General features: G+C 34.4%; 2 protein-coding genes across 2 annotated transcripts; both read left to right on the forward strand.

The window, feature by feature from the left end:
- Positions 1-7,450: 7,450 nt before the first annotated feature.
- Positions 7,451-8,476, forward strand: LOC108997998 (protein FAR1-RELATED SEQUENCE 3-like). The gene is made up of 3 exons (XM_018974409.2): positions 7,451-7,597; positions 7,688-7,845; positions 8,164-8,476. Exons 1-3 carry the CDS (start codon positions 7,451-7,453, stop codon positions 8,474-8,476), a joined length of 618 nt encoding a protein of 205 aa, XP_018829954.2.
- A 542-nt stretch (positions 8,477-9,018) lies between these two features.
- On the forward strand, positions 9,019-10,335 carry LOC118347661 (protein FAR-RED IMPAIRED RESPONSE 1-like). Its single transcript, XM_035687675.1, has 2 exons — positions 9,019-9,762; positions 9,991-10,335. Exons 1-2 carry the CDS (start codon positions 9,019-9,021, stop codon positions 10,333-10,335), a joined length of 1,089 nt encoding a protein of 362 aa, XP_035543568.1.
- Positions 10,336-12,684: the final 2,349 nt, after the last annotated feature.

A 12,684-nucleotide genomic window follows, 5' to 3' on the forward strand; every position in this document is an offset into this window, starting at 1 on the left:
TATGAACATATGGGAATGGAATCCCTTGAACTTACAATCAATTTGAAAACTCACCCAAGAAAGCCAAAATCAAGTCAATGGATGGAGAACCTAAACCCGTTGAGAACTCGTTTCAAAAACTTAGATTATATTAAAATCCAGACCCATTGAAGAACTTGTCTCAAGAATCCAGATTACAGGGAGGAACGCCACAAAGGTTGTGATTTATCTTTGATATGTTCAAAATCAATTAAGAACAAGAGGAGTAAACTCAACTCACAATGAATAAATTCATCAAATTTCATAAACTGATAAAACTAAGGTTACAAATAGTATTTAAACCAAAATCTAATTAAAACCTTAACCAAAATAAATCTCTATCTTTCAAAAATACCCCTTAGTGAATAATGCCGCACTACAGTACTTAACTACAGTAACTTACATATCTCAATCCCCCAAAAACCCTAGGTTAACATAAAATCTTTTTCCAAAATACCCTTGGGCGAAATACAAGGTCTTCCCAAAAGAAACCCTAGCTGCAAATTAAAATAACCCCTAAACTACCCTTCAAAACCTATCTTGAAATCCTAGTTTAACAAAATAATAACTTTCCCAACATGCTCTTGAATAGGTGCCCCCCTTAAGTCATTCTCATAATAAATCCAATTATTCTACTAATAAAATAAATCCATTAAATGCATTAAACAAGTTGAAAGCCATCAAGTGCCCAAAGTCTTGAAATCATGTTGTTGTCCTATTCCATAGCTTGTATCAAATGAATCAAAACTGAATCTTCATCTCTCAAGCCCATCTTGACTGTTGGGCTCTTGCTAGACTCGTCTCAAGTGAATTGCACTAATCATTGCATTGTCTCCTTCATCTTCTTGGCTCTTGACCTTGTAATTGGCCCATCTAGAACTTGCAAAGAATCTTTAAGACTAGGTTCATGTTGATACCCATCACTCTCTCTCTCTCTTCTCTCTCTCACTCTCTCTCGTCAGGGTCCCATTCCCGACCAAGTGAGGGAAATTTCGGTATTTTCTCTCATGGGTTTGAGTTTTAGACTGTTAAGTGCCGAAACCCTAGCTTTCTTCTGCTGAGTGCCGAAACCCTAATACTCTTAGATCTACTCTTAGATTTAAGAGATGGCTTTGAGTTGTTTTTGCTTTTTTTTTTCTAGATCTACTCTTAGATCTCATCCCAAAATTTGCATTATATTTTCTATTTATTTGTAGATCTTAGAATCCTTGATGTGCTCTGATATCTGGGTTGTTTTTTTTTTTTTTTTTTTGGGTTTCTTTTTTACTCATGGAGATCTGGTATATGACTTTGATGTTCTTAGAAAATCAGTTTCTTCCATTATTTCATGGAGATCTGCTTTTCAAACAAAAAAACCTAGTTTAAGAACATAATAATATGAGTTTTTTTCTGGTTGAATAAAGTATCTCCTTCACATGGGTGCTTGTTCTGTTTTTTTAATTTACAAGTGTTGGATTGATATTTGGATCTTATGATGGGTTTGCCCACACTTCTAGTTGGGGATTGCCATTAGAAACATCATATGTTTGATAAAATGGTAGTCTTTTTATAAATATTAAGATTAAATAGACAGCTATGCTTGTAAATAGATATATAAGGATATTAGTAGAAAATGTATATCTAATGTGTTCCCTTTGCCAACTAAGCATAGTAAGAAAGAAGGGTGAGGAGTGGCATGTGTTGGGGCTTCTCATACTTGACTTTCTTGCCTTCTTGTTATTTGGGTTAATTTGTTATGAAGTCCATGGAGTGCTACTATCAATGCTACTATCAAACTCTATATGTAAGAATGACCAGTGCTTAACATACTTCTTCCAATATGATCTTATTCTATCCTCAAGTTAGCTTATATTGAAAATCTTCGATTTCTTTCCCAAAAAAAAGTGATAGTGTAATTCAAAAAGTGAAATCAACATTTTCTTCTGATGCTTAAAAAAGCTGATGCAATATGCAAAAAGTGATAGTGTAACTCTGGTGCTGTTGATAATTTAAAAATAACTGGTAACATGCCTAGAATCAATATCACTTCTACCATCTAAAAACCAGTTAGATGTCATGAGTAATTTTGGACTACATATTTTTTCTCTAGCATGAAGTCATGAACAAAGTCAACAACAAAGCTAACTATGAGATAGCATATTTTTGTTTGTGCTTTTTTCTTTTCTTTTTTTTTTGTGTTTTTGTTTTTTTTTTTTTTGCTCAAAGGTAAGAATACATGAAGGTAGAAGATTTCATATTGTTCAAGCCTTTTGCTTTGTTTTTCTCTCTAAGAGTCTTTTCAGAGTGGATTGAGATTGAGTTTGGGGGATGTTGTGGGATTACAAGCTATTTATTTAACTAATTTCCATGTCTTTTGCTTTATATATATATATATATATATATTAATGGGCAAGGGGATGCCGTGGCATGCCTCTGGTTTCTAGAAGCTCGACATGCTTTGGAATTGTAATAGAAGCTCGACGTGCAAGGGAAGCAATGAAGGAGATCTGGCACCAAGTATTCTATAAGATCTTCCTGATTAAACTGAGGATGATCAATTATGGCTTGTAATTTTGTGTTTTGTAATATAATGTATAAAATATCAAATAATGTAATATGTAGTAGTGAGTTACATTATATGTTGCATGCATTTTATATGATAAATATTGAATTTCTTTTTTTTTATATGCATTTAGTTAAAAAGATAACTAGTTGTTTTATATATAAAAAATATGTTTTTCAAATTTTTTTCTTGAAAAAACTGTAATAGAATATAGGCTTCTAGATTAAAAAAAATTCTTCTCAACATTATCCTTTTATTAAAAAAATTTAATAATATAGCCTTTGTATATAAAATAAAAACTACCCGGGTACAGTCCGGAACCCAAATTTCCAGGTTGTAAAAACTCAGATACATCCGGGTTCCTGCCCAAGTCATAACCCGAGTACACCCGGTTCAGAATCCGACCCAAGTTTGAAATTCGGGTTCCAGGCCGGGTATACCCGAATATCCAATCTAAAACCCAGATGAACAGTCCTGCCTACACAAGTGAAAGATTATATGGGCTTGAAAATTTAAAGCCTTTCTTAGGAGATGTCTTGTTTGTGTAGAATCTTAGTGGGGGGATTGGCTTATGAAAGCCTTGAACTTGACTTATTGCTATTGGTCCTAAGTAGTATTGAAATATACATACATATATAAGGTTTAATTGGACTTGTAATTAAGTGTGCAGGTCGGTTCGTATGGGTGAAATAGGCTTAAGCGGACTTAATGGGCTTTAGGTGAAACGAGCTTGAAGGAGTTCTTGGACCTAAGTAGCTTAATGGGCTTTGTAGTTTAGAAGGAGCATTCGGCATAATAGATATCTATTTAAATAATAATAATATATCAAGAGTAAATTTATTTCTTACATTTTTATCATCATTCTCTTATCATCCCATGACTTATAGTACAAGATGTCGTGAACTCTTTGCATTAAGGCAAATCTTGTTTATTTTTAGTAATGAGTGATACAAGACTATTTTTTACTCTGTTATTAAGTGTTGTTAACGTTTTTATTCTAGAGGTTTTCTTTATATAAAGTACTATGATTTTATGAATTTTTATTATGCAATTATACATGGTGCTAAATTGAGATTTTCTTTTATAAGTAATAAGTGAATGTTATTGGTAAGTAAATAGGTATAGACCAACTTCACAAGAATAATACAAAAGAAAACACATAAATACAAGTTATTGAACTATAATAGGAAATAAACAAATCGTGAATATTATCTTCATTCAATACAAAGTATTAACTCAAAAACACGAACTACTAAAAAAAACTCTCTAAGTTCTCCCATCAAGCTTTCTCTATCTTCAAAGCACCACTCATTTCTTTCCAACCATAAGCACCACATCAAACATGAAGGCATCATTTTCCATATAGAAACAATACGATGACTCCCCTTAAAACCTTACCGACGTGCAAAAAGATACACCACTTGCTTAGGACTCAAGCAATTTTCATCCTATCAAAAGTCTCATCCCACAAAGTCTTGGTTACCTCACAATGAATAAATAGATGGTCAATAGATTCACCATTTTCTTATACATGAAGCATCAATCCACAACAAATAATCCATGTTTTCACAAATTATTCGTGGTCAAAATTTTTCCAAGAGACTCCAACCAGCAAAAAAATGCAACCTTAATAGGCACATTAGATCTCTAAATGCACTTCCTAAGAAGTTTATTAACACAATGACAAGTTAATGCCTTATAAAATGAGCGAACTAAAAATCTGGAATTTCCAGCTAAATCCACAACAAACTATCATCCATTCCTTGAACAATCTTCATATCATATAATCTTCCAAAAAAATCAGAAAGGACATTCACTTCTCAATCATACATATCTCTAATAATATATATATATATATATTCCACTGGAGATTGTTGTTTAAAAAAATAAAGGAATCAACCATTATAGCCTCTTGATCTCTTGCAAACCTAAAGAGGGAAGGATAAACATTCTTAAGAGTCATATCCCCCCACCAAATATCACGCAAAAAATTAACTCTTGTCCCATCACCCACCTTGTATTTAAAATGATTGGCAAATTCCCCTCAACACATCCGAATAGACATCCACAAACCCACCCCCATACACTCCTCTAACTTCATTAGAATACCAACTCCCCCACATCCTCTCATATTTAACATCAATAATATTTTTCCATAATGCGTCCCTCTCAAGGTGATACCGTCATAGCCATTTTCAAGTAGACCTTTGTTGAAATACCTCAAATTTCGAACCCTCAAACTGGGAAGCAACCAGTGAGCATACATTGTTCTAACTTAATAAGTGAAAGTTTATTTCCTCCCCATTACCACCCCATAAGAAATTTCAAAAAATTCTTTCAATTCTATTGGCCACCCTTGAAAAAGAGAAAGGAAATATGTTGAAAGATTAGAGAACTTACTTGTAATCAAAGTAATTTTTTCCCCTTTAGACAAATATATCATTTTCCAACTATCCAACCACCTCTCAAACTTCTCAATCACACCATCCCAAAAAATCAAAGATTTGTAAGCAGCGCCCAAAGAAAGACCAAGATATTTCATAGATAACGATGAGACCTTACAACTCAAGATATTAGCCAAATCCAAAATATTCAATACATAACATCATACTAGAACTATTTCAGACTTAGATAAGCTAACTCTAAGACTATAAACAACTTCAAAACATAACAAGAGTTCAAAGAACTATTCAATTGAGCTATTTTAAACTTAATATCATTCGGTTCCTCTAGATTTACAACCTTGGAGGGACAAAGTGTTCTAGAGGATGATAAAGGTGATAGTTATAAATTGGGATATATATATATATATATATAATATCCTATACTAGGTGTCAAAACAAATTTCCTTTAGGCCATATTTAGGATATGGTTGGATCAACCATTCTTTGGTGTTTCTTGATAAACTACTTAGATTAAAGAAGAAAAAAAGTCATCCGTTTATTAGTACTTAAATCTATATAGGCAGCGGTCCAACCCTTCTTGATCATCCAGAATTCGTTCCGTTCTTCTTTTGAGTTGATCAGTTAGCTTCCAACCGCCCAACCAATCATGTTGATCCTGACCTACAGAAAGGAGTGAATGAGGTAAAGGTTACAAGTAGAATGAAAATTTAGTTAAAAAGAACACAAGAGATGCGGCCTATATTAATACTCATATTTGTACATTAGTTGTAGTGCTTAAGCAGGCAGTCTTTATTTGTGTAGGAAATAAAACAGCTCTTAATTTTTTTTATGCGCAGATTCACATACTCTTAGCGTACGTTCGAATATTGAGATAAGAAGATAAAATTCTCAAAACTTCTTACAATTTATTTCTCAAACATCACTTAAATACAAAATACTTTTCAATTTCAAATTTTCAACTTTTTTTGCATTGGAAAGTAAAAGATAGCTGTAAATTTTCAAAAAATAGAAATTACATATTTAAAAAAAAAACAAACAAACAAACCAAAAGCTGAGAACGAACGTAAACGAGCGGGAGAAAGTGAGAAACATTTTGGGGAAAAAATTTCAGGAACTAGTACTCTTGTAAGCTGTCGACGGCAGTTCGAGCGGAAGGGGAAAACACCCAGTTGTGACCATCTGTCGTGAGTGACCATCTGCATTCCATCTGTCGTCTCTGGAAGGGGAAAATGCCCAGTTGCTGCAACTCATATCCATTTGAAACTGGTAATATACATATCCAGTTGTTGCAATCCATTTCCATCAAGTTACTTGTCATTTGAAAAAATGGAAAAAAGAAACTTATTTTATTTAGATCTTTCTATTTTTTTAGTCTATGTTTTCTTGTTGTTAAGTTTTAATAGAAAATGGTTAGCATTGTCCTGCATCTTGCATCTGAAAGGGAGATTTTTGTTCGAGATGAGCATTTGCATTCAGTTTGAAAAGTGCCCATCTTGATTGTAAAGATTTGCATTCAGTTTGTGTCAAAATATGCTGAGTGAAAAATATAGTAAAAAGTACCGTGAATATATATAAGTGCCCAACTAAATTATTTTTTCTTATTCAAGTATTTATTCAAAGATTTTTCATTTTACTTATATATTTGTAAAGATTGACTTCTCGTATAGAATAAAATTTTAATTTCAAAAGCATAGAATAAATTATGATGCTAAGCTAAGTCCTAAAGGGATATCTTGGTTACCATATATGTGTAATAGAAAAAAAAATATTTTTGTCAGATTGAAAGTCATTTCAATATAATATTGTAGGTGCGTGCATCTTGATTTCATTGTTGAGATAGATGGAAAAAGAGAAAGAAGATGCATCCCGCATAATAGTTCCTATCACCAATCCATCAATCCAGGTATTGTAAACATCTTTCAATAGTTGGTGTGTGTTTATTTTATGTGTAGTCCTTGTCCACTTGGATTGATTAACATTATGTTGTTATATGTTAGGACAACATATCAAGACCACTGTATCCAACTTTTTCAAATTACATGCCAAGTTACTACGGTCCAGTATCTCATGCGTGGTTACCACCTTTTGTGCCTCCTCTAAGTGCCAGTCCATATCTATGGAGCAACCAAGTGATCGTTGGATGGTAAAGCAGTTCATGTATTTTATTTTATGAACTTAAATATTTAGTCCAATTATTTATTTTTATTTTTTGTTGGAAAACTGCTGCAACACCCATGGAGCTCTACTGCCTCTACCACGTCAAGTACTGCTGCCTTGAGTAGTTCTGCTGCCTTGTATAGTTCTGCCATATCAATGATGAGACCTCCTCCAACTGCGTACCCATATCTATGGAACAATCAGATGATCATTTTTTAGAGTATGCCTTTGTAGTTAATGTTGTACTTGAATATTTGGTCTAACTATTTATATTTACATTTTTTTTGGAAAACTGAAGTAACACCCATAGATCTTTACTTCCGCTCCCATGTCTAGTTCTCCAAGTAGTGTCAACTCTAGTGTAGTTGCGAGTTCTAGTGTACAAACCAGCGCTAGCGTCGCTGCTAGCACTTGTTTAGCTTTACCAGCATTTGTTCCTCCAACTTCTATGAACCCATATCTGTGTGGCAGTGAGGTGATGTCTTTGATTCTCCACATGCAGTGTCTTTTACATTATCCAAAACATATTTTTTTTCATTCCATACTTTTTTCTCCTAATTAACAGGAAAATAAAGTGCAGCAAAGTAACTCTATTGAAGAAATTAGTGAGGCCACATCAGACTCAATAGAAGTTGAAGCGCAATCTACTGCCTCTTTAAGTAATACGGTTGATACCAAAGAGGCTAGCACTGAAGGGGTGATACCACTGAGGAGCCAAAGCCAGTGATGACCTTTGAGTCAGAGAATGAGTTGATGAATTACTATAAACATTACGGAAAACGATGTGATTTTGGCATAATGACACAAAGGAGTAAAAGGGAGAAAGGTGGGACTGTGAAATATGTCACTGTGGGATATGCTCGGGGTGGCAAGGCATGAAATAGGGCGTCAAACGTCTCCAAGTCTCAGCCAACAAGCAAGACAGACTGCAAGGCAAAGATGAATGTCATGTTAAAGGATGGGAAGCTATGTCTCATCCGTATTTAACACACACAATCATGGGCTTAGTCTAAGAAAATGCAGATTTTTCAAATGCAACAGAGAAGTTAATGAGTCTGTTAGGAGGGTGTTGGATACTAATGATGAGGTTGGCATACAGATGAATAAAAATTTCCATGCTCTTGTGACTGAGGCGGGTGGGTTTGAGAACGTACCATTTGGAGAAAAAGATTGTCGTAACTATATTGACAAGGCACGACACTTGCGCCTTGGTAAAGATGGTACTCAAGCGCTGTTTGAGTATTTTAGAAGGATGCAATACAAGAATGATGGTTTTTTCAGTCTCATGGAATTGGACGATGATGATAGACTGAAAAATGTGTTTTGGGCGGACGCCCGTAGTAGAGGGGCCTAGAACTACTTTGGAGATGTGGTAACATTCGATACCACATACCTGACAAATAGGTATGGAATGTCATTTGCACCTTTTGTGGGTGTAAACCATCATGGACAGTCAATCATGTTGGGTGCAGGCCTTATTTCAAGTGAGGATACATAATTGTTTGGTTATTTAAAACTTGGCTTGATTGCATGGATGGAAAAACGCCGAATACTATCATTACAGATCAAGATCGCGCAGTGAAAAATGCGATCGATATTTTCTTTCCCAACACGCGGCATAGATATTGCTTGTGACACATATTGCAAAAAGTGCATGAGAAGCTTGGTTCCCATGCTCATTACAAATGTGGCCTGAAAAGTAAGTTGCTATCTTGTGTCTATGGCTCTTTTACAATCGAGGAATTTGAGAATTCTTGGAACAGCCTCTAGGATACTTTCAATTTACATGTAAATGCATGGTTGCAAAGCTTATATGAGGAAAGAGAGTTTTGGGTGCCGGTATATTTAAAGAACTCGTTTTGGGCTAGAATGAGTACAACTTAATGCAATGAGAGTATGAATGCTTTCTTTGATAGTTACATGCATGACAAGACAAACCTTAAAGAGTTTGTTGATCAGTTCGACAATACATTGAAGAAAAAAATTGAGAACGAAAATCAAGCTGACTTCAATTCATTTAACTTCACCATTCCTTGCATATCACAGTTGGCTCTTGAGAAGAAGTTTCAAGATGTATACACAAATTTAAAATTTAGGGAGGTTCAACAAGAGATAATGGGAATGATATATTGTCATTGTCGTTTCGAGAAAATGGATGGAGTAATCGCAACTTACTCGGTCGATGATCAAGTTAAGGCTGAAGATTTCATCAAGAAGGTTACGTATACTCTTTACTTTAATGAGACCGAGTGTGAGGTGAAGTTTGTTTGTGGGTTGTTTGAGATGCGAGGGATAATATGTAGACATATTCTTGCCATCTTTTTAGCTAAGAAAGTTCATGAGTTGCCAGAAAAGTACATATTGGACCGGTGGAGAAAAGACATAAAACGTAAGTATACATTTATTTCGAGGAGTTATGACGTTGTTGATCAGAGACCTGAAACTGTTAGGTATAAACGTATATTGAAAACTTTCAATGTGGCAATAAAAAATACAGTTTCGTGCGATGGGCATACTGAGGAAATGATTTCGAAATTATATACAATGAATGAGGTATGGCGCAATTCGAAGCCCAAGGACATAGATTCCAATGTTAGAGGAAGTACCGTGAATGCATCCATGGAAGGAAGTTCCAAAAAGGTGCTAAGTCTCTATGTTGTCAGAGGTAAGGGAAGACCCCCGTGTAAGAGGAGGATGTCGACGATGGAGGAACAATTGAAGAAAATTAAAACTAAGGCTGCGAATAAAAAAAAAAAGATAAGGGAAAAAACAGACTGGTGAGAGCATAGTTACCTGATGATCATCTTTGAGTATTTGATAATATGCTATTATTTTCACTTGTAAACTAATTATTTTTTATGTTGTCAGAGACGTAAATTGGATACCGAACTATTGGAAAGCAGTGGAAACCAACTCGGGATATCGGGAATAAGGATGCAAGAAAATGTACAAACTCCCAAAATGTTGGATCAAGAAAATGGACAACAAGATATGATGGAGACACCAGAATGTGTACAAACTCCAGTGATAGGGACACAAGAAAGCGTACAATTACCACTTGAATTCATTTTATTGGTTAAACTCGTTATTTTTTATGTGGGTCTTACTTTGACTGCTATTATGTTCACAAATGAAATTAGAAATGGATGGGACACAGCCGGAAATGACAGATGGACTACAGCTGGAGACGGCAGATGGAACGCAGCCAAGTAGCTTCTTGTAGCAAGACATTATATATCCATTATGCCTACTTATGTTGTGTGTTAATAGTGATGATTTGTTGGAATTAGTGTTGGATGTGGTTTGTATGCATTTGTGTGTTAGGGGTGATTTGTAGGAATTTGTGTGTTGGTGTTGGTATGTTGGAGTAAGTATGTTATGTATTAGTGGTGCAAGCATACACTTTGTATCGTATCTTATTATTTGAGCCCACGTTTTGCATATTTTGTATCCAAGTACGCTATTTATGTGGCAGTGAGTTTGTATCCAAGTATTCAATTTATGTGGCAGTGAGTTTGTATCCAAGTACGCTATTTTATGTGGAAGTGAGTTTGTATCCAAGTATTCAATTTATGTGGCATTAGTTTATGAGTTGAGATTATACTGTATTTGATATTGCTTCTTATGTCCAGGTAAAAAAAAGCTAATCAATAAACCTATAATTTAGTCTTGTCAAATATTCTGACAAAATAATATCAGGCTAGTAAGTTATTTTCCCATCATATACATACTCTTTTAATAAGCAATGGCACATTAAAACAAAATAAAGTCTCGGGATTGAAGATCAAATACAAATCAGAATAAAGTCTCAAATATATAATTTTAAAGTCTCAACTTACAAACGCTAAGTTTTCTTAAAATACAGATACAAAGTCGTCAACCCAGTGAGAGTATCAAATACAAGTAAATAACTATGACTATTAGCTAAAATACACGAAATAGTTTGTGTGCATGCTGCATATCGGCTTCCTGAATGCGAAACTGGGCTTGATCATTATGGAGTGCCAACTCCCTTTTCTCAATCTCTTCTTCTCTCTTTTTAAGTTCTTCATGTTTTCTTAATACTTCTGCTTCTCTCTTTTTTAAGTTCTTCATCTTTCCTTAATTCTACTTCTCTATTTTTAAGTTCTTCATCTTTTCTTAATTATGCTTCTCTCTTTTTAAGTTCTTCATCTTTTCTTAATACTTCTGCTTCTCTCTTTTTAAGTTTTTCCTATTTCCTTAATACTTCTACTTCTCTCTTTACAAAGGCTTGCTCTTTGTATTCACTACTATCTGACCACTTGAAAAACTTGCAGTGCGGTAACCCCTGATTATACATAAATAAATGTAAAACTATGTCTAACGTCAAAATTTTGAATAAAACATTAATATGAAAACAAAAAATGGAACTACTATTAATTGCATCTACCTCTTTGTTGTAGAGTAGACACCTAAAGAATGCTTGTCCCTGATTTCTTCGAATATTTGATATTCTAAGTATAACTTGTTTCCCACAGCTACACATTGGGACGTCGCTCAATGTATGATTAAGCAACGATGTTGACGCAACTGATAACGAAATACAACAGCACCTCCAACAATATATTCAATGAGTTTGTATAAGGCTGTTACATATCACATCCAACAATATATTCTAACTACAATAGCACCTCCAGACCATCCATAAAATCCTCTCCAACATAGCAAGATACATAAAAGGCACTTTGTTTTCTAAGAAAGATACATATAAGGTCGTTACATAGCACATCCAACAATATATTCTAAGTACAAGAGCACCTCCAACAATACATTTTATGGAATTGGAAGGATCTAAATAGTACCAGTCTTTATTACTCTTTAGCGTGCAAAATATATAGCAGCTGGACCCTTTGTGAAACGTCGATATTCAGGCGAGGATTCATGGTTGCAGCTACCACATACTGGACTTAGTTAGAGGCAATCTTGTATGAAAGATACCATATATGTAAAAAGAGTTCTCAGAAGATGGAAGCATCCCTTTTTAATGGACTAGAGCATTGATGGCTCAATATTGATGCTATATCTAAATGAAGGGTCATCATCAAAGATACAACACTTTTAACAGTAAAAATACCAACACCAACAAGAATATATATTTAAGAGGTATTAATCAGCTTTCGAAGGTATTAATCAGCATCCTGTTGTTTATTTTGCTTGGGATACTTTGAGAAACAGGAGAGGGGAGGATTAGTCTCACAAGCATAGTAGCCCACCTGGGAGATTGGTCAATATTTGAAACCACCTATATAGCCAAGATCATAATTTACATTTATATGTAAATGTAGAAGTCTTACAAGCTTACTGAATCCACCAATATTTGTAGATTTTGGCCCAACTTTCTCTGCATGAAGAACATACTCGGCATTAATCAAAAGCCTGAAGCTATTCTCTCATTTTTCAAACTATAAGCATACAGAATTTATTATTATTATTATATATATATATATATTTTGTAGTGAGGAGAACGTATACTTCCTTTGCAAGAAATTATGCACTAGTGGAGTGGCAGACTTTGGGGGATCTAATCTTTTTGTCATTTTC

The sequence above is a fragment of the Juglans regia genome, chromosome 2 (assembly GCF_001411555.2).
Source record: "Juglans regia cultivar Chandler chromosome 2, Walnut 2.0, whole genome shotgun sequence".
In the NCBI taxonomy this organism is placed as follows: Eukaryota; Viridiplantae; Streptophyta; class Magnoliopsida; order Fagales; family Juglandaceae; genus Juglans; species Juglans regia.